Consider the following 21,209-nt stretch of genomic DNA (forward strand, 5'->3'; position numbering starts at 1 on the left):
ATAGAATGTTGCATGTATCCAGGGAAAGTTATTGCCCTGGTGTCAACTTGGGAGGGATTTTGGTTCTAGCTTGGGTCTCCGCCTGCAACACTCACCCAAATGAGGCAATTGGTTCTCAGCAGGGTGTCTCCCTGTAGCAGAGTTCCTAGAAAAGCTAAGCTTAGTTGAAGTAGCTCCCTTTTAACATCGGAAATAAATTTTGGGAGATAAGGCCCTTCTACTCTGACACTTGAAAGCTGCTTAACCCAGGACTTTTGGCAAGTACTTTATCTTGCTAAATTCCTCTGATCTCTTTGCTGTGCTATTGCTCTCTGTATAATTATATATAGGCTACATCTTTCTCTGTAAATATTTTTATTGCACCCTTTTGACCTTTTAGTAATAACTTACTTTCTGAAAGTGTGGAACTGTTTCTAAAGCTCTTTAATGCAAACTAAGAACCAGTTTCTGAAGAACGCTACTGTGTGTTTAAACCTCTATATACCCTGACTGCGATGACAATGGTATACAGATGATTATTCAACAATCATAGTGTTATTGCTAATATTGCCAAGTTTCCTCTCTGTACAAAAAGGAGGTGGTGGCAGTGTGAAGGGTTAATTGCATAATTAACCTGACCCAGTAACAATCACTCTCAGGCTGAAGACACAGATTGTAGTCCATTAGCTGGAAAAACTTTGTGCAGGGTGCAGCTGGGCATGGCATTGTTACGCACGTGACAGCGTGGTTTTAGATTGGCTAGTCCTTCGGTCACGAGTTTGGTGAGAAGGGCTGGGGTCTGACGCCACGATTGTCTCAACCTTCACAATACCGAGGATTAGCAAATAGCACAAGTGTGTTCACATTACAAGTTTCACATTAAATGTTTTAAGAGTTTGGGATGTTTTACACAAACAGATGGGAATTGAAATCATTGTTAATGCACGTAGGAACAACATTTCCCCCCCCCCCCCCCGGGGTAAAGGTATCACAAGGAAATGGATTAAGAAGGAAGATGCACATTTATGGGATATAATGGTGGGGTAGGAAATGGGTTCACTTATGGAATTAAAAAAAAAAAAAGAGAAATTTTCAAGAGAATGGATGAGTGGCGTTATTTTCAATTGAAACATTTTGTAGGGAAGCTGCCAAAGCCTTAAACACTCAAAGGAGTTCCAATCCTCTTGTTCTTAATTAGACACACAGGGAGATGGGAAACATGGAACTTCTAAAATATAGAAGATTCTCACTGAAATAAAAAACACAGAAGAAGACCTCCATATATAGAAAAATGGGAAAGGGATATAGGAGTAATAGATGTGGAAAAAGAGGAAAATGTATAGATTAATTCATGAAAATATAAATATGCAGAAGTAGAAATGAATTATAAATGTATGGCAAGATGGTATATTACACAGAGTTTGGCACATAGATTGAGTGGAGATAATTCACCTTTGTGTTGGCGGGGATGTGGAGGTAGAGGCACTATGTATCATATGGTGGGAGTGTCCTAGAATACAAGAGTATTGAGAGGCAAGTCTCTGGGTCTAATAGAATATCAACCTGTAATTTTCTGAATCAAGCTCACTATTTTCTTTCATAGTACCAAGCTTTCAGTCAAAAAAAATAACTGAAATGCAGCAAAGGGTTTGATACCCAAGTTCGAGGAGACAGGAGGTGCCGAAAATAAAAGATTGGGTTGACAGGGTGGATCAAATATGTAAATTAGAGGAACTGTACCATATGAATGAAGATCAGATGGAGAGATATCATAAGATGGAACGGGAGGAATTTAAAAAGTCAAATTCTAGAGTTTATGGGGGACTAACACAGAATATGGTTACACTTTAAAACATTGACACATTTTCCATAGATTTAGTGTAAAGAGTATGTTTCTACAAAATAGTTTCTGAAAAATCAAATATTTAAATGAAAAAAAAATATATATATGACTGCACTGCTGGTTCAACATCAGGCAAGTTCAGCACCTTGCCCACATTTTCTGGAGTCATTGAAAGAAGAAGTAACTTTACAACCTTCAAGGATTGTGGTGAATGGCAAATAAGCAAACCCAACATACAAGTGGGGGAGATATAGTCCTTTTGGAGGAAAAGAATACTCACCATGACCATTGGCCTGCGGGTCTTATTTCAAAGACTGTGCCAAATAATTATGGAAAGGTTTAGAAAGTAAAGGTAATTAAGGAAGGATTAGCATGCCTCTGCGTCAGGCCTATCAAACTAGTACTTCTTCTACCAAAAGGAAAAGGATTTGTTTTCTACACCAACAACTTTATTCAAAGAAATGAAAGAAAGACCAATGCATGTTGCGGCCTTCTCTGAAGGATTTGATTCATTGGGAGGAAAGGATGGCTGGTGCATGTTGCTTCCTTCCCTCCCACAGAATGTTTTCTGCACCATTTAACAGCCACAAGTAATGACTTTGCAAATTTCCACCCCCACCTTGATCCCCAAATCACCACCACTGTTTGCACAATTTTAGAAATAAGAATTTCCAGAAGACTAAACTTTATTTTCTCCATTTAGATATTTTTTCAGTTGTGTATTTTATTGAATGTTCTGTTACTGACACCACTTGCTCTAGTCAACTGGAATAGCCAAACAAAATGTAACCAGTGCTTTGGTTCTTACTTGATCAAAGAAGCCTCCTGGTCCGAGGAGTTTCGTTCTTGCAAAGGTATTTATTTCCAGTGTGTAGCGAAGGTGTGGAATTATAAGCTAGGAAAAAGAAAAAAAAAAAAAAACACTGTTATAAGAGATCCAGCTGTATACGATATTTGCTTTAGGCTAGACATGCAAATCATTTTAGGGTACCTTACTTTGTAATTGCCTTCTAACAATTTAAAGCTGAACTTTTCCCACCATGAAAAATCTATCTAACCTGGTTTCACTAGCATTAGGTATAAATGCCGAATCCCCATTTTAATGGAATGTTTTTGGAAAGGTCTCTGAAAAACAGGGTCTCACCAAGCAGTCTATCAGTTGAAATGGGTCTGGTTCAAGGGAGGGATTTAGGAACGACCTTGCAGCTATGCCATTTAACAGAACTCGGAGCAACCTTCATTGTGTGAAGCAGGCCATTGAAGGATTGTGATCTCCAGAACAGCAGCTTAGTGTGTCTCCGTTTATATCTATACCAGCCAGGCTGAGTGTTCCTGCCCAGTGCCCATATACACAGAATATCTGCAGTCTCTAACCGTCTCCTGTAGTATGTCTGCAGTCTCTGATCATATCTTGTATGAAGTCCTCAGTCTCTGACCATCTCCTGTAGTATGTCCGCAGTCTCTGACTATCTCTGACAATAGGTCCCAGGGAAGCCCAGGCCTAAAGCTGTGCAAGGGGACCCAAAATTTCTGATTGCTGCCCTGGCACCATCAAGTAGGAAGTGATATCCAACTGCAGTGGTGTCGCCCCCATCCGTGCCAGCACACTGATCGGCTTGCCAGCACCAACCACATCATTTTCAGGGGTCAGTTTGGGTTGCACACCATGACTGTGCTGCTGACCTGAAACTAGCCTGCCCAGTGGCAAGCTTGACAGTAGAGAGCCTGTGGGGAGGAGGGGGTGGCATCATGATTTACTGTACCAGGTGACACCAACCCTATTGACACCACTAGCAATGACATCATCACTGTATAGCACATAACCTGTGCAGAGAGCATAGCTCTGTAAGGGGCCCAGCAGGTCCACCCACTACAGGCTGCCTGCAGAAAATTACAGGAGCAAGGCAGATGCAAGACCAGTCACCCTGCACAAAAATGAGAGCAGCAGTCACTGGTCTTTGTTACTGGTAGATCCTACACACAGGATTACTGAACATATCTAGAAATACACAAAGCACACCAAACATTTAAGTAGGAATACACATTCCTATAGTATTTAGACAAAAACTGCTTTTTCAGTAGTTCAGTTTTAAAGAAGCAGCAATACACTTTCAATACCAAGGAGATATGGGAGCATGACGGTGGCTGTGCTCATGACCTTGACAGGCATTCCTATATAAAAATCGGCCACAGAAGTACCCGTGCTACCCTGAAGTGAATGTCAGTAGGGGAGGATGGCTGTGGGATTACTGCATACAGGCTGAGATGTTATTAGATTTCAACTTACATTTAAGTTTCAGCAACATACAAAAGATTTTAATTCACACTACAGTTCAGCTTTAAGTAAGAAAATCCTTATAGTTATTAGGCATGCATGTTTGAATTTACATCCAAACAAGTAGTTGAACTTTCAAAATCTTTGTACATCTTCCAACACAATAGCAAGAGAAGCATATTTAGAGAGCATTTTACCCATAACATGATCAAAACGAATGTTCTTTAGCAAGCAACATACATTAATTAGGCTACTAAAATTAGTGTGTGCTGCAAATTGCCTCCAGCATGGTTCCTGTTTCTTCTTGTTGGAGGCTGTCATTTTGCTGAAGGCTGCCATTTTGCTGAAGCCCAGAGTCCAAGCAGCAGTAAAGCTTTAGGCAGATCAGCCTCTACATTTTCAAGACAGTGCCAAATATAGAGAGCAACTGAGCATGTTTAGAACACCATGACACTGTTGGCTGCTGCACCAATAGGACCACTTTAGGTTTGTCCTCATTACAGCTCACTTGGCAATAGGAGACCCCCCCCCCCCCCCCCACATCTATAGGCAACAGCTTCTATCTGCTGGTCATTGTTTCCATAATACAGCACTGCTTTAAGTTGACACTATTACAATCCGGGGAGTACTATGCTACACATGTGACCACAATGTTTCTATACCCGGGAACACAGTTTACACACATCTGATATTATGGTTTATTTTCATAATTTATGCATTTTTGGAGAGAACATGACATCATGGGGTGGGGCCAGGCTCATCTTACTTCACTCCGATTGGTGGATGGTTTTCTAAAATAGTTCTCCAGCTTCTGTCACAAGCCTCATGAAGGGGTCCTGCGAGACTCTGAAACATTGCCTTGCTGTAACTATGTGATCGTTCAATAAAAAACTATTGGACCCATATTGGTGATCCTTGGTGTGCTGGTGACATCCTCCCTTGCTGATCCTTACGTTCCTAACATTACCCAGTCCATATCAGTATAGATATCCAGCATGATAGTTTCCCCCATCTTATGTGTTTCCAAAGGGTTCCTTTAGTTTTTTTGGAGCAGTGTATAAATAAAAATACACTAAAACAAATCTGTTTAACCAAAGTTTTGCCTATACACAATTCAACTATTGGACCCTACAATCCTTTACCAAAACGTCTGCAATTAAGATGATTTGCCTTACACCATGAATTGCTTTCAATTCTACCAATGAACAGTAAAATATCTGTCAAACATCTCAATGAAAGTAATTCCAGACTTTTTCACCTTATACACTGGGTGCCCCATTGGAAGTTGCCTCGTAGTTGCAATTGAGAAGACCTCAGCTAAGAGATGGGTGCGGAGAAGGTGAGCGTCAGCTTCATGTACCTGGAAATCAGCACTACGCACCCAGATCTTGGCCAATAACCAGTCATATTCCGAGTCGCTGGGCAAAAAGATGGGAACATTTTTTCCAGGGGTCTGAGATAACTGGAATACAAAAAAGATACAGGATTTACTGGCCACAAAATATGATAAAAAAACAAAACCCTATAGTTTACTTTTAATTGATGTTTATATTACATTGATAGATTTTTATAATGGGTCAGGCATGACAAACTCTGAAAACGTGTTTTACTCAGCAAGGACAGCTGAAGAAAAAGGAAGGGAAGAAAGGCGGAACCTAGAACAGGTCAGCCTTGGTAAACAGTCTATAACAGAGCTGCTTGGGCAAGGGGGGCCTTGGAACACATCAGTCTGATTATAAGAGGAGCCTGGAACTAAACAATTTAGTGAGTCTGGAACAGAGCAGGCTGGGAAAGAATCTACAAAACAGTGTAGGGAAAGGGGGACCCTAGCCCAGAGCAACATCAGGAGAGGAGTTATTCAGGTGGCAGAGAAATGGTAGCAACATTACATGTGAAAAAAGCTAAACTCTTCTTCAGCCTTATCTTAGAAATAACAAAAATGGCCGTATAAGATTCTAGTAGTACCTGGGATACCCATGTATAGAAAAACTCCACATAGTGTATAAAAATGGCCTGTTCATAAAGGACAATTTAAGTAATTGTGTTCTTTGCTTAACTGTTCATGAGACTACAGTTTCACCAGCTCTAGCGTGCCTATCCAGCTTCCTGCACATTTCTATGGGCTTATGTGAGAAGTGCCTCACTAACCAGTTGTAAGGAGTGGGGTGCATATAAGTATACCATACTAGGAGGCAGACTCAGGGTGCTCTTCAGAAATAACAAATGTGATGAAGAGCCTTATATGCAGATTACCCGATTTTATTCCCGGCTGATACCCACTAGCCTCCTTTAGATCACTTACACATTTGGGCTCTCTGAAACAACAAATAGTGGGGATAAATCCACCCTGCTACCCAATGATCCATTGACAACCCCTACCTGACTGTGCTCAGTATGTTAAAGTGATATTAGTGGCTCTTTGTTTTTAAATAACAAACATTTCATACTTATGTGCAACGGTTTTTCACAGAGTAGCCCAAATACTCTTCTCAGGTCCCCTGATGGTGGCTTCTGGCCCCTCCTCACTGCTAAGTGCCCCAATAGCAGAGATCTCATTTATAGGAAGGGCCACTCCAGGATTAGGCGAACAACCCAGCAGCTTCTGAAAGATGAGGGTTGTCTAGCCATCCCACATCAATGGAGTTACTTTGTAGCTTCTCAGCTACAACCAGGGGCGGACTGACAACTCATGGGGCCCCCGGGTCCTTGCCCAAACTCAAAAAAGCTTATGAAAAAGGGTACCAGGGGCATCTCATGGGGCCCCCTACTGACCCCGGGCCCTCGGCAGAGCCCGAGTTTCAAAATGGTCAGTCCGCCCCTGGCTACAACAACTGGTGGGGTCTTCTAGTGTTAATTGGCATAACTAACCAATCAGTACTGTTACTCTGTATGTAAAATACATGGTTACTGGAGGCCCTAGAAGTAGGCTTCTTGTCAAACAGTTCTGACCACTTGATCCGGTTTCTTTTATTTAGGTTGTAGGCTTCTTTTATATTGGATCTAAATATGAAAGCTTTAATGCTTTTACCCCTGAGAAAAGCACTATTTACCAGAACCCAACATATTATGCATCTCCATCACCTGTATACTGATTCCACTCAAATAATTTCAGAGACTCAGGGAACAATTTCAACTCCCACAAAATAGTTTCTCCAATTCAGACATGCATCAACGCAATGAAAGACATTTCCTCTGAGACCTCACAATGTTTCCCTATGTAAAGAAGATCTATTTTCTGTCATTGTGGGCTGTAACTCCACCTCTCAAAAAGCTGAAAGATATTAGCTTTCCCATGGGGGGGGGGGTTACAGCCTGCACTGAGCCTTGACCCCCCTCCCTCCATTCTGCAGCTGCCGTTTCCTCATCTCTCCTCATTTTACAGTGTCCAAAGCTGCAACTTGCTATTCAGTTTACAGACAGACTGGAAACTGTCAACTTGTGCTGTGAATGATTGCAGCTCGAGAAGACACCAGCTGACAACAGCATACACTGGCTACCACACTAGTCCAATAGTGCCTAGTATAATAGCTATTGTGCGGTATTTTCAGCTTGTGTTTTTGTGAATGGGACCTCTTTTGTCCAACTGCAATCATTCACAAACACAAGCTGACAGTTTCTACCCTCTATTCCCCTTTATAGCAGGTTGCAGCTTGGAATTCTGTGTAAAATAGAGGAGAGTTGAGGAGACAAGACAGCACAGATGTTGTGGCAGTTTGGGAGAAGCAGGGGTAGGGGCTGTGCAAGCTCTGTGTGCACTGCCTGTCATATCCCTCTAATCCTGAGCTGTCACTCAGAACTCCCTCTCCGTTCCTCAGTGGCATCAGATAACTAGGTGGGTGACCAGGCCATCTGACAACACAGCTCAGCAACCCCTGCACAGATTTAGATGGGGACAAATGCTATGTGCACAGAATCTCCTGGGGTGTTTAATAATCTTTTCTTCTAGTGATCTTTAAGCTAGTAGACCAGACTGAGTAGATAAAGACTCATTTCCACTATTTACACCACCATACTTCTTTCAATGCATAATCTATTGTAATTTAATTTATAGTTTCCGAGCATGCAGGGTCTTGGTCACTTAATTGTTTTCGTACAACTACAGTTGTGTTCAAAATAGCAGTGTGTTGAAAAAAGTGAATAAAGCTCAAAATCCTTCTAATAGCCTTTATTTCCATACACACAAATGCATTGGGAACACTACACATTCTATTCCAAATCAACATGAAGAAAAATATTTGTGTTACTCAAAAAAAAAAAAAAAAAAAACAAAAAATGAAGAAAAGTGAATATTAGACTGTTCAAAAAAAAAAAATAGCAGCGTTTGCATTCTTCTGTACAAACTCAAACATTCACTATATAAACTTAAAAATGTTTGAAAATTTTGCTTTCCTTTGAATCACTTAATATTTAGTTGTATAAGCACTGTTTGACTCCATGCAACACAGATGTATAGCAGTTCTCAACCAACTTCTGGCACCTGTGAACAGGTATTCTAGCCCAGGATGATTGGACTACATTCCACAGATCTTCTCTTTCTTGGTTTTGCCTCAGAAACTGCATTTTTGATGTCACCCCACAAGTTTTCTATTGGATTAAGATCCAGGGATTGGGCTGGCCACTCCATAATGTCAATCTTGTTGGTCTGGAACCAAGATGTTGCACGTTTACTGGTGTGTTTGGGTTCGTTGTCTTGTTGGAACACCAATTTCAAGGGCATTTCCTCTTCAGCATGGCCTCTTCAAGTATTCTGATGTATTCAAACTGATCCATGATCCCTGGTATGCAATAAATAGGCCGAACACCATAGTATGAGAAACATCCCCATATCATGCTTGCGCAACCATGCTTCACTGTCTTCACTGTGTACTGTGGCTTGAATTCAGTGTTTGGGGGTCATCTGACAAACTGTCTCCGGCCACTAGATCCAAAAAGAACAATCTTACTTTCATCAGTCCACAAAATGTTGCACCATTTCTCTTTAGGCCAGTCAATGTGTTCTTTGGCAAATTGTAACCTCTTCAGCACGTTTTTTTCAACAGTGGGACTTTGCGGGGGCTTCTTGCAGACAGCTTGGCTTCACATAGGCATCTAATTGTAACAGTACTCACAGGTAACTTTACACCTTCTTTGATCTTCCTGGAGCGGATTGTTGGCCGAGTCCTTGCCATTTTGGCTATTCTTCTATCCATTCGAATGGTAGTTTTTTGGTTTATTCTACATCTTTCAGGTTTTGGTTGCCATTTTAAAGCATATGCGATCATTTTAGCTGAGCAGCCTATCATTTTCTGCACTTCTTGTTACGTTTACCCCTCTCCAATCAACTTTTTAATCCAGGTACGCTGTTCTTCTGAACAATGTCTAGACCGACCCATTTTCCTCAGAATTTGAGAGAAATGCACTGTAACCGCAACATTTCTACAACATTTGCTGCCTTCCTTAAATAAGGGCAATAATTGCCACCTGTTTTTCAAAGAATGAATGACCTCACTAATAGAACTCCACACTGCTATTATTTTGAACAAGCCCCTTTCAATTAGTGATTCAATTACACAGAATCAGCAGCATGCATGTCATGACTGTTGGGTTTCTATTACTCTACTACACCTGCTAGTAAATTTGCCATGTAGAAATATCATTTCTACCAAAAACAGTGATCAGGTTAGCGATGTCCGACTGCCATTTTGAACACAACTGTACTATACTAATTACAGGAAAAAAAAAAAATTAGTTATATTATGAGAAAAATTTTCATGTTTGTCCCTTCTGATGTTTTCACATGAACTGTTCTGATTGGCTTTTGAAAGCTGTGTACTAATGATCAGATTATCGGATATCACTACAAATGCGTTTTTTCTAACATTCTAGTGATGGGTACAAGGCTTAAAGCTATAGATCTTTTTTAAAGTTACAATTTTAAAGTTTAATTATGTACAAATTTAATATTGCAGAAATGCAGTTATGGATATAAATAACTAAGTGAAAATACCTGGATGGCAATTGGGACAAGCTTATCCTGAGGATTCTTCCACAGTAGACACATTGGAGCTGCTATGTATTGTTGTTTTCCATTGATGGTATTAGCAGGAACACCCTGGAGAGCTTCATAATCTGCCAGGAAAATGTGACCATTCTGAAAGGTAACAAATATGAAATCTGCAATGAAGATTTAATTTAGTCTAGTCATGCACAAAAGCAAATTATTTTGTTACGTAGGATCAAACCACTGAGCTAATTTAAAGGGGAACGTTACTCTCAATCACCATTGACTTAACCCTTATGCTGCTAGCATTAAATAGGAAATTATATCATTTACTTCTTTTAAACCTTTTACATTTCTTCAGTTACTTCCTGGTTTCCAGACCTATGCAAATTATGTCATACATCCCAGGATCCTTCAGGAGGGATGGAGGGGGGTTTTCTTAGCTAAGCACACTCTCCTGCCTCCATGCCTGAGCTAAGGGCAGATAGATTCCAGGAAGTAAATGCTACATGAATCTGCCCTTACTCAAGATGGTCATGGCCAGAAATGTTAGGGGGTGTTTTCCAAGTGATTGTTCAGCAAAATAAAGCATGGACACATGGATGGATGGGTAAGTTTGCTTTGAATATTGAAAATGAATTTGTTTTTGGTTTGTAATGGTCAGATGCAATGTAGCCCTGCTGTAACCTCCCTGGCGGTATTCCCGAGTGTAGCTCGGGGTAAACTTTCAGTACCACAAGCAGTAACCCCAAGCTATACTCGGGCTTATCATGCGGCGCTGCTCCGGGATCTGTTCACTTACCTTGTCCTGCGCTCCTGCGATGTCCCTCCTGCAGTGTCCCCAACAATGTCCTCAGGCGGATGCCGGCATCTATCTTCTGGGTTTCGTCCCCTGCAACATCAGGACGTACGGCAGGAAATTTTAAAGTGACAAAAAGTGACACTAAAATCACATAGTAAAACATTGTATCAAACCATTTCACATACATTTTGTCCCTAGTGCTTTGTCCTGCCTGCATTTTTACTGTTCTTTCTGCCTGGAACAGAAATGTCCATGGCGTCCAAAAAGCATCCCTTTAGGTCAAAATCGGTTTTAGACCAGATAGAGAACAGCGATAGTAAATCAGAACCACTTGCAGAATTGAGCGATAATGATTCGTGGGGAAATTAGTCAGACACTGAAAACGATTTTGCAACTTTGCTCAGTGATGTGCAAACTTGGCGCTATATTTCAAGTTTGTGTTTTTGGTTTGATTACATTATTGAATTAATTATATTTATTAAATTATAATTTATGATTTTGGGTTTCAGATTGTAACATACCCGGGATGTTTACTAGACTCGTTCAGACAGATTTCAGTGAGTTATTCCTAAAAATTACAGGCCTACAATAAAAAAAAAAAAACAACAAAAAAAAAAAAGGTACCGCTTTGAGTACAGAAATATGGACATAATCAGACTGCTAGGGAGGTTAAAGCGTATGTAAAGCTAAAACATTTTCTTTTGGATAGAATACATATCGATTAGAACTTCTGAAGATTCAGGTTTCTTCTCACTTCATTTTGTATCTGAGACAGGAAGTGAATGGAAATCTCCCCAAAAGGGACACAGATGGCAAAACAAAGGGTTTCAAAACTTTACTGTATCCAAATAAAAAAATGTTGGCTATACATACAATTTAATACCAGTTTATTTCATAATTACCTTTTGGCTAAGATCAAGTGTAGTATCTGTTCTTATCAGTGTCCAGTGGGGGTGCTCCCGACCATTCTAGTTTACGGGGATGGTTGTTGTATAGTACCCTCACTGGTATGATGGGGGTCCGGAAGGCTAGTACCGGAGGGACAGAAACCAGGGAGCGCCATGATTCGTTCTGGGGCCTTGGGAGTAATTCCTCTGGGGAGACCGGAAAGACCCAGTACCTCCTGATCTGAACATGCTACCTTGGTCTGGCCAGGGGCTGGGGAGGCAAAAAGTCCGCAAACTCAGTGCCCCCTGAGGAGACGCGCTCAGGGGTGTCACTAGTAACACTTGGGTGTGGGACCCCACGGTGTGAAGATGACACTTGGCCACTGTTTTTACACATCTTTTTGCACAGCGCCCTAAGGACCAGGCCTTTTGGCTAAGTCCAGGGCAATTTTTGCTACGGGCCTCAGGGCCTGGTCTGTGCACATTTCGGCACGGTACCATTTTTATTATTTTTTCTTACTTTACTTTTCTTATTTATTTATTTATTATCACTCCCACGTTTGTCACTTTTTCTTTGCCTTATGTGTGTGTTTTCACGGATGGAGGGTGTGGGTCCTCGGGCCTAACCTGAAGTCTAGGGGGAGGATGTGTGGCCATACGGTTCCTTCCTCCCCTGATCCCTAGGGGGTTTTCTCTTCGGGAGAACCCCCTCGCCTAGTACTGGATGTCCGGCTTCGGCTGGGCATAAGGAACGGTGGTCCACCAGGCCTTTTGGCCAGGAGGACCAAACGGGAACCTTGTCCCTGTCAGGAGCTTCGTGCCCCGGGGGATCAGGCGAACGGTCCAACCCTTTTGGGGGTAGGACAAAGACACCCCTAAGTGCACGTTTTTCGTGTGGTGTTTTGCACTTGCACTTTTTTGCGGACACTTACGGGTTTTTTCGATATAGTTGCACGTTTGCGGACTTAAAAAAAAGAAAAAAAAGTTTATTTCATAATTACATCCAGAGCTCCACACCAGATAATAACTTCACCTGGAGTTCTCCCTCTAGGTTTGTGCAAGCCCCCAAGAATGGAGCCACCATGTGGTCAGTAACTGGGAAGTTCCCTGGAACTTTAACACATTTCTTTATCAGTGTGGGGTTAATCCCATTTAGATATTGGCTTCCGAAGAAAGAATCCTCCTTCCATATCTTACTCACTATATCTGAAATATAAGAATTGTAAAAATTAAGGCATATCTATGGTCAAAATGTAAAATCAGATATTCATTTCTACATTGAATTCCAGTTATTTCTTGCATACCTCTATTAACCGTTTTCCCGCCGCCCTAGAGCAGAAATACTGCTAAAGCAGGGGTCCTCAAACTTTTTAAACAGGGGGCCAGTTCACTGTCCCTCAAACCATTGGAGGGCCAGACTATAGTTTAACAAAAAAAAAAAAAAAAAAAACTATGAACAAATGCGGACACGGTACAGGAGATGACCAGAGACTGCGGACACGGTACAGGAGATGACCAGAGACTGCGGACATACAACAGCGGTGGGAATACTGGCCTGGCCGCTCCATAAAAACACAGACATTTCCCCCCCAAGTGTGTCTTATGGAGCAAAATATACGGTAAATGCAGGACACCTTGTTGGGTCAGATCTGTGTACAATGGGGAGAGAGGGAGAGCGAGAGCGAGAGCGAGAGCGACCTCCTCTGGAGGTTAAGTGGTTAAGCTGAAGGATCTTGAAGTTTGTAAACTTACTTTGTGAAGTATATGCTCCCACACATTTACTTCCTTGAATTCTATGACACATTCCCTATGCCCTGTGAGTAAGCATGTGTCACACATTTCACAGAGCCTGCCTTCTGAACTACAGAGGTGCTGATGGGAGGAGTTTCATGAGGAGGAATCAAAACAGGAATCACTGCTTGCAGGCAGCAAGGTACCATGGGATTTGTAGTCCTTAGAATTTCTATTTTAACATTAGAGAAGCTGCAAAGCATGCAGGGAATCCTGGAAGTTCTGGAAAGATTGCCAGCTGATAGGCACCACTCACAATATGAAAGGATTTTTCAAGTAATCTTATATTGGATTGTCCAATTTAACTGTCAAGAGATTGGAGTGCAGACCAAAATTATTATTTTGTCCATTAAACTCCCTTATGCATGCTACACTATGGGGTGTGCGTTCTCTCCTTTCTCATTTTACACAGGTTTGCAGCACCCACGCAGCTCAGCAGCAGCACCCTCTTAGTTATAGCAACTTTTGGATTGTTTTTTTAATCTAGGCTACCCACTTTTAGACATTATATCCAGGACTTTTTCAGCATGACTGCTGTGGAACACAGTTCCGGCACCTCCAGGACTGAATGTATGTAATGGCAGGGGGTGTTGGAGGGTCTATTGATGCTGGCTGCTGGGGGATCTATTGTCACTGGAGGGAATCTATTGTTGCATTGCAGTCTTTCGTTGCTTGGAGGCGGGTAAGGGGTGGAACCAAGTCTTTTGGTGCTTGGAGGTTGGGGGGGGGGGGGGGCAGAAGTGACTCAAAAGGGGAAAGTTTCTGCACCTAGTCTTAGAAAAAAAGCCTGATTATAGCCATATTGTTTCACGGTTTGTATATTTTTAGAGTTAGATGTATGTTGAACTCCTGAATTCATTTCTCAGCCTCATTTTTAGGATTTTATGGTTCTTTTTTTATCACTCACACAATCCTAATCAGGCTCTGAAAATTGCTTAGCTGGTGGAGAGCCTTATTGGGCTCATCACAGCTATTTAAATGACAGGTGATATTTTCCTGGGAGTGAGCGCAGTTTGTCTCGCAGGTCCCTTGTCACACTATCCACTTTGGCTTTCCTCCCTCCAATTTAACTGTTTGTATTACAATCCTGATATTATAAAATGAAAGTGCATGTTGTGACTATAGATTTCCTTTAATGCGATTATAAACCTAATTTTTTTAATAACAAACATGTCATACTTACCTGCTCTGTGCAAAGGCTTTGTACACTAAAGGTTACTAGTTGTGTATATCTGAAAACTTGTTTGTTCCTCTTCTCTATCATCTCTTCAGGAAGTAATCTGTCTGTGATATATGTCTGCTGCAATGTGCTCTGTATGTTTGTAACTTAAGCCACACAAGTAAAGCCTGAATTCTGCTATCACTACCAGTGTCTTCTATAACACATAACCAACAACTTGTTCAGGCTCACTCCTGATGTGCGTTTTTTTTGTCCCCATTGAAACACAGCATAGCACTTCCCCGCCCCACACTCTCTACTTACTGGCTGTGACTTATAGCAGTGGGAGCCAATGGCTCTAGCTACTGCCCTAATGTCCTGTGAGGAAAGAGGAGAGAGACACTGCTCTTGGGCACAGCTCAAGACTGAGTTAAGGTAAGTGCAAAGGCGGCTGGGAGGAAGGGCAGTTCTGCACACAGGTCTTTTACTTTAATGCAGAAAATGTATTAATGTAAAAAACCTTCAGCCTGTACAACCACTAAGATTTTTTTTAAAAGGAGCAGCTACAGAGAGTAGTCAAGTGTACAAGTGGCTTAAAGTGTAACTAAAGGCAAATTTTTTCTCAGGTTAGTTTTGGATAGAGTGGAGAGGGCTCCTGTCAGCTAAACAGGGTTTTTAGGCGGCTCAAAAGGTGAAGATGAATACACTATATTGCCAACAGTATTGGGACACCTGCCTTTACACACACACGAACTTTAATGGTATCCCAGTCTTAGTCCATAGGGTTCAGTATTGAGTTGGCCTAACCTTTGCAGCTATGTCTTGGTATGCTGATGCCTTAAGAGTTCCCTTCACTGGAACCAAGCCCAACCCCTGAAAAACATTCCAGAAAACTGGTCTGCAGAGCCTCTCCGCTCTGACCCAAATTTGACCTTGACAGCCATCACACCCAGGCTGCTACTCAGCCTCTAACTAGCAATTGGAACTAGAGCTCCCCGTAGCAAACTAGGAGGGTGTTAAATAGATAGTATTTACAGACTGAGTTATTGAATTAATTTTCACATAGCATAACGGAATTTGAGATGCAGATTATACACACCTGAATATTGTGATCTTCGCAGGGAAGACACTAGTTTGATGTCTTCCAGAATATGCCATGAATCAGTGTTGATGGCATATCCATTCAGCTTTGCTTCTAAGCCACTAAGAGAAGAAGAAATAGGACAATGATTATTAATACCTTCATTATGGATTGATAATGCTGGTGCACAGAAGTCTGTACCTAGGCAATGCCACATGATGTCCAGCCTTTCCCTACAAATCTTTTATCTGAAGGGTCAGAACTACTAGACCACAAAACTACAGCCAATCAACCAACCATGGCATGTAACAGCCATTCTGAGGCTTGTACACCAGGGAAATTAAGAGGAACCCTTGCCTTGGGCAAAAAGATTGTTTGGCTGGTTATGACTAGAGATGAGCGAATTATTCAAAAATTCGGTTCGGCTGATTTGCCGAATTCGCCAAATAAATTCGCTTCGAGCCGAATATATTCGCTGCGAATTTAACTTATAAAAAGGGTGTTTCTAGGCTTCAGAGAGCCTTTATATTAGTGCAGAACACTGTACCTTTAATTTAAATGCCCTTGGAGTCTGCTGGGGAAGAGAAATAATACTGTCAGTCAGTATGACATGCAGATGAGTGCCGTCGATCTTAGAATCACCGCACACTTCACTCATTTGGGCAGTCACGGGGCCAAAACCAGAGTGTGGAGCCACAGTGTGGCGGTGGAGGCAGCAGCAATGGGAGGCCATACAGCACCCTATGACAAAATGGAACCCACCAGCAGTGTGAGGAGACCTGAAAGTGGCACATGGCAGAGTGTGGCGATGGAGACAGCAGCAATGGGAGGCCGTACAGGGACCCATGACACTCTGGACCTGGCAGCAGCACGAGGAGGCGGTACAGGGGCCCATGACAGATTACGGGGCAGGTCTGGGTCCAATTTGTGGTAGAGACTGGTTTTGTTCAGCCATGCTTGAGCGAGTAATAACAGGTCTGTGCTGCCCTTTGGTGTCTGCCTTAATGCGCACAACACTGAACGTCCCAGCGTTTGTCAACGATTTAGCACAATCGGTCAATTGCAGCTTGCCATTGGCTGGAAACTGTACGTTTATGTCACTGGAATGCACTAATCACCCAAAAAATATTACCGCCATTACACAGTGCTGGCTGGCTGCTGATTGGCTAATGCGATCACATGTCATGAATGCATTATGGGTCAGCGCGCCTTGTCTGCGCGCCTTCCCAGAGATCCCCGCCCCATCTTCTCTGTCCATTTTCTCCGTCGCCACACATGTCGCCGCCATTTTTGGGAAAATTCGATTTGTGCATCCGAAGTTTGCTAATCTTCGGATTCGTCGCGAATAGAATTTTTCCAAATCTCCGGAACGAATTCCACTTCGTCATGTTCGATTCGCTCATCTCTAGTTATGACCTTAAAATTCCTCAGTGAGGAGCACCAAACTGTATTTTAACCACATTTACAGACTCAACTACACTCCAAAATACTTATTTTGTAAACTGTTGTATCGGTCTTATCTAACCCTGTCTTGCAGCAAAAAAAGTTCTAGGACAGTGGTTCTTAAAGTTATGGCCACTTTAAACCAAGTCACAGATGCGGTGGAACACCAAAGCCTACAGTCATCATGCAGCTGGCGATGTGTAGGTTACAACTGGTATGGGTGGTGTTAGTGATGCATGAAATCATACGTTGGCACTGGAGTGGATAAAATTGATCACTTATTCAGATGTGATGTTGTGTTGCGGTCTCATGACATTTTAAAATGTAGTTTATTTTTCTCATATATTCTTATAGTTCTATTCCTAGAAATTACTGTAATTTTAAAGATGCATGATGGAATGACAAATGAAGTTCCCTTATTGGATATTTGTTATTTAGCAAGCTGGGAATTTGAAATCATGAAATCAGCCTTACGATTAAAGAATTCTAGGTATGGATATTTTAACAAAATGACATTGGTCCATACCTGGAATTCTTCTTTAAGCACTCGTTCTGTGAAACACTTTTAAGCACCATGTGATAACCGCTTATGAGAGGCATGCGATCGATGATAAACCTCCATGTTTGCCATTAAACTGCGTGGATTTTTTTTCATGATTTGATCTTTATGCTGGACCCGCCAACGTCATGGATATGTGGTGTACATGCCATAAGAAGAGTGGACATTGGCTGGATTTCCCTAGCAGAGCAGTGGCTTAACCTAACAATTGGATATTTAACACATTCAGCAAACTAGGACCACACCGCTAACATTAAAAATCAGTGTGATAAATTTGACAAGTTCAAGGATTAAAATTGCGCATGTGAGTTAATGTTTGAACAAGTTTGCTCACATATGCATGTAGTTTTCTCCACTGGAGGTGTTGCTCGTTTTGGAGCGGTACTGCACCTGGAGGGGAAGTTAAGGGAAATTTGGTTTCTCTATGCTTCCATTGAGCAGCATTTTGATTGGCTACACTGCCTTCAAGTGACACTGGTGGCCATCTTGGGTCATGCAGAGTCTTTTTAAGTCCCTGCCCCTGGGTTTTGGCATGTATTTGTGAATCAGTGTAGGGAGAGCATACCGATCTGTAAACACTGATTGCAGGGAGTAGGGAAAGCTCAGGGCCTATGTCAGCACTTCTGCAAACTCCCTTTTGGGTTGGACCTGCCAGGTCGCATTCCACCCCCCTTGGGATGTCTTCTGTTTGGACCCACTACAGCTGACTCTCTGCTGCATTGACCAAGTTCCAGGCTGGTTAAACTTACCAGCCAGTTGTTGTACTGTTGCAAGTTCTTCAATAAATCAGTTACTGCACTCCAGGCCTTTGCGCGTTTACTGCAGTTGCAGCACGCTGCACCTACCCAACATTCACACGCAAAATATTCTTGCAATTTTTTATTTTGTTTTTTGTAAATCAGCCTCACCGTCTTTCCAGAAGATACCGCTTTTCCTCTACTACAAGGTTGTCTTTATTTTAGTTTCCTCTGGTCCATATACTTGTTTTGCAAGTGAAAGCGACTATGATTCACTTTTCAAAGTGAATGTTGACTTAGTTTAGCAAATAAGAAAGCAGGGTTCACTTCAGTCTTGGAAGCAAAAATTGGCTAGTTCATACTACCCACACAAGAAAACTGAAAGTTGTATCAAATGTTACCATAATTTTCCTTTCCTAGCCAATCTATGGAAGCATACATGTGGTATTAGCCCCACCTACTTCTGCCCACAGGACAAGTGCAAAGCTAAAAAGAGTGAATGCCCACACAACAGTCCATTCTCTGCCCATCACCAAGAACAAACTGGGTGGGTTTAGCAAAGGAAAATTATGGTAAGTATTTGATACAGATTTCTATTTTCCTGGCGCCAACATGGCAGAATACATGTGAAAGACCAATAACTAGCTACTAGGGTGGGAAGCTTAAGCAAATCCTGTCTTATGAGAAAGTGATTAAGCCACCACCTTTCCGCCAAAGACAGCTTTAGTGAGTACTACTAAGTCTATCAGTATGCTGAAAGAACATGCCAAAAGGACCTGATTGACGGTCATGCCCATTGGCTGTCATCTCTGCTTAACATGTCCATGATGTCCAGATGCTGCTGGTGGAACATAGTTACATAGTTAGTCTGGCTGAAAAAAAAAAAAAAGACAAAAATCCAGATAGATACACCCACAGTTGATCCAGAGGAAGGCAAAAAAGTTAGAAAAAGTATCATCCAATTTGCTCCTGCAGGGGAAAAAATTCCTTCCCGATTCCCCGAGAGGCAGTTTGCCTATAAATGTTAGTAACCAGTTATATTCTAAGTTGATCCAGGGAATATCCATGTATCAAAGAAAGAATCCAGACCTTTAAAGCAATCCACTGAGCAGGCCAGAACCAGCTCTACGAGTCTATTCCACATTTTCACAGCTCTTACGGTGAAGAAACCTTTCCATATTTGGAAATTACATTTATTTTCCTCTAGACGTAAAGAGTGCCCCCTTGTCCTCTGATAACCTCAAGGTGAATAACTCCACCTAGTTCACTATATGAACCACTGATTCATTTATACATGTTCATGTCCCCCCATAATCTCTTCGAGAATTCAGCTCCTCTAATCTTTCCACATAGCTGAGCTCCTCCATGCCTCTTATCAGTTTGATTGCACTTCTCTGTACTTTCTCCAGGTCCAATTTTCTTTTTGTGCAGCACTTACTTCAGGTGGCTGCAGCCCAGCCATATAGCAGGCCCTTAGAATTAACTTAGGAACCACAAGGCTCTTGTGTGCTGGAGCCTTATACCATTGACGGCTTCTAAAGAACTAGGTATAGCTGGCTTCTAAAGAACTAGGTATAGCTGTTATGGCTAGCTAAATGACTGTTTGCAAGTTTTCTTTTATCTGGATGTATTGAAGGAGTACTTCACCTAAAGTTGGTAAAAGCAAACCCAATATGGGATAGGCAAACAAATGCCCACAGGCTCTTGATGTAATGGCACAGTGAAGCTGTCAACTGCTTGCAGCTCAAAGAGCATGCCCAAGGGTTCTTATACTAGAAGCTAGCCTCAGATGAGGCAAAATGTCCACCTGGTAGAACAATTGAGCACCATCTGCAATACCCTCTCCATCTGCTCCAACATCCAAATCCCTAGGACAGGCCCCTGGAGTGTACCACCTCCACAAGGGGCATTCTCTGAAAGGCTGCTCCAAAAGTGCCAGCGCAGATGAAAAAAGCACCATGGACAGCACCCAAATGCACCTGTAGCAAGTGCACCAATCTGGCTGCAACCACCTCAAGCCCCAGGTGGAGCACAGGGAAAGTGAGGATAGACGCCTAGGTGGCAGCCTTACCAATCTGAAAAAGTTGTCTGAGCCAAAGGCTCAGGAAGCATTCATAGATTTAGTAGAGTGCATCTTTTCTGGATGGGATAGAACCTAAATGCTAGACCATGGGGTTGGATGATGGTATGCTGAACTGGAGGCAGACCAAAGAATTGAATAAGGATGTCCTGTTTGAGGAGTCAACTTGTCCCCTGAAGAATAAAGGCCTGTAAAGGCCCAGGGTAAATTGCCTTACATGAGGTTACCCTCAGTTCTTAGCTTCATACAAAAGTAGAGATCCAGATTCCTCCTGGTCCAGACAGCTTGAATGCAAAGTTATCAATGAGGCACAGCACTCTTGCTTTAGCTGTGAGTAGGACCATTCAAATATTCCCAAGGTGGGTCAGTTCCAGTGATCTATGAAGGTTCTTCACCCATCCAAATTAATGGAATATCTGGAGAACCATGCCAGGTTGCTCGATAGAGCCTGCGGCAATTGTTCCCCAACAGGGGATCATGTAAGGATCCTACCATGAGAATGTTTCAGGAAGGCAATACAGTTAGTACTGGGTCCAGCATTCTTATATAAGAGGTGCTGATGAGAGGATGAGGGACAGGACCCCAGATTGGTA

General features: G+C 42.1%; 1 protein-coding gene across 1 annotated transcript in view; it reads right to left on the minus strand.

Moving 5' to 3' along the window:
- LOC149450859 (hydroperoxide isomerase ALOXE3-like) overlaps nucleotides 1-21,209 on the minus strand; it is a 56,306-nt gene that overhangs the window by 19,826 nt on the left and 15,271 nt on the right. Inside the window, exons 5-9 of the mRNA XM_089691359.1 lie at nucleotides 15,816-15,919; nucleotides 12,800-12,972; nucleotides 10,084-10,227; nucleotides 5,356-5,559; nucleotides 2,631-2,717 (exon numbers count right to left, since the gene is read on the minus strand). Coding sequence (XP_089547485.1) covers nucleotides 2,631-2,717; nucleotides 5,356-5,559; nucleotides 10,084-10,227; nucleotides 12,800-12,972; nucleotides 15,816-15,919 — 712 coding nt within the window. The remainder of the gene's footprint in view (nucleotides 1-2,630; nucleotides 2,718-5,355; nucleotides 5,560-10,083; nucleotides 10,228-12,799; nucleotides 12,973-15,815; nucleotides 15,920-21,209) is intronic.

Source organism: Staurois parvus, unplaced genomic scaffold (assembly GCF_062004578.1).
Source record: "Staurois parvus isolate SC_StPar_1 unplaced genomic scaffold, SC_StPar_1.0 ptg000562l, whole genome shotgun sequence".
Lineage (NCBI taxonomy): Eukaryota > Metazoa > Chordata > Amphibia > Anura > Ranidae > Staurois > Staurois parvus.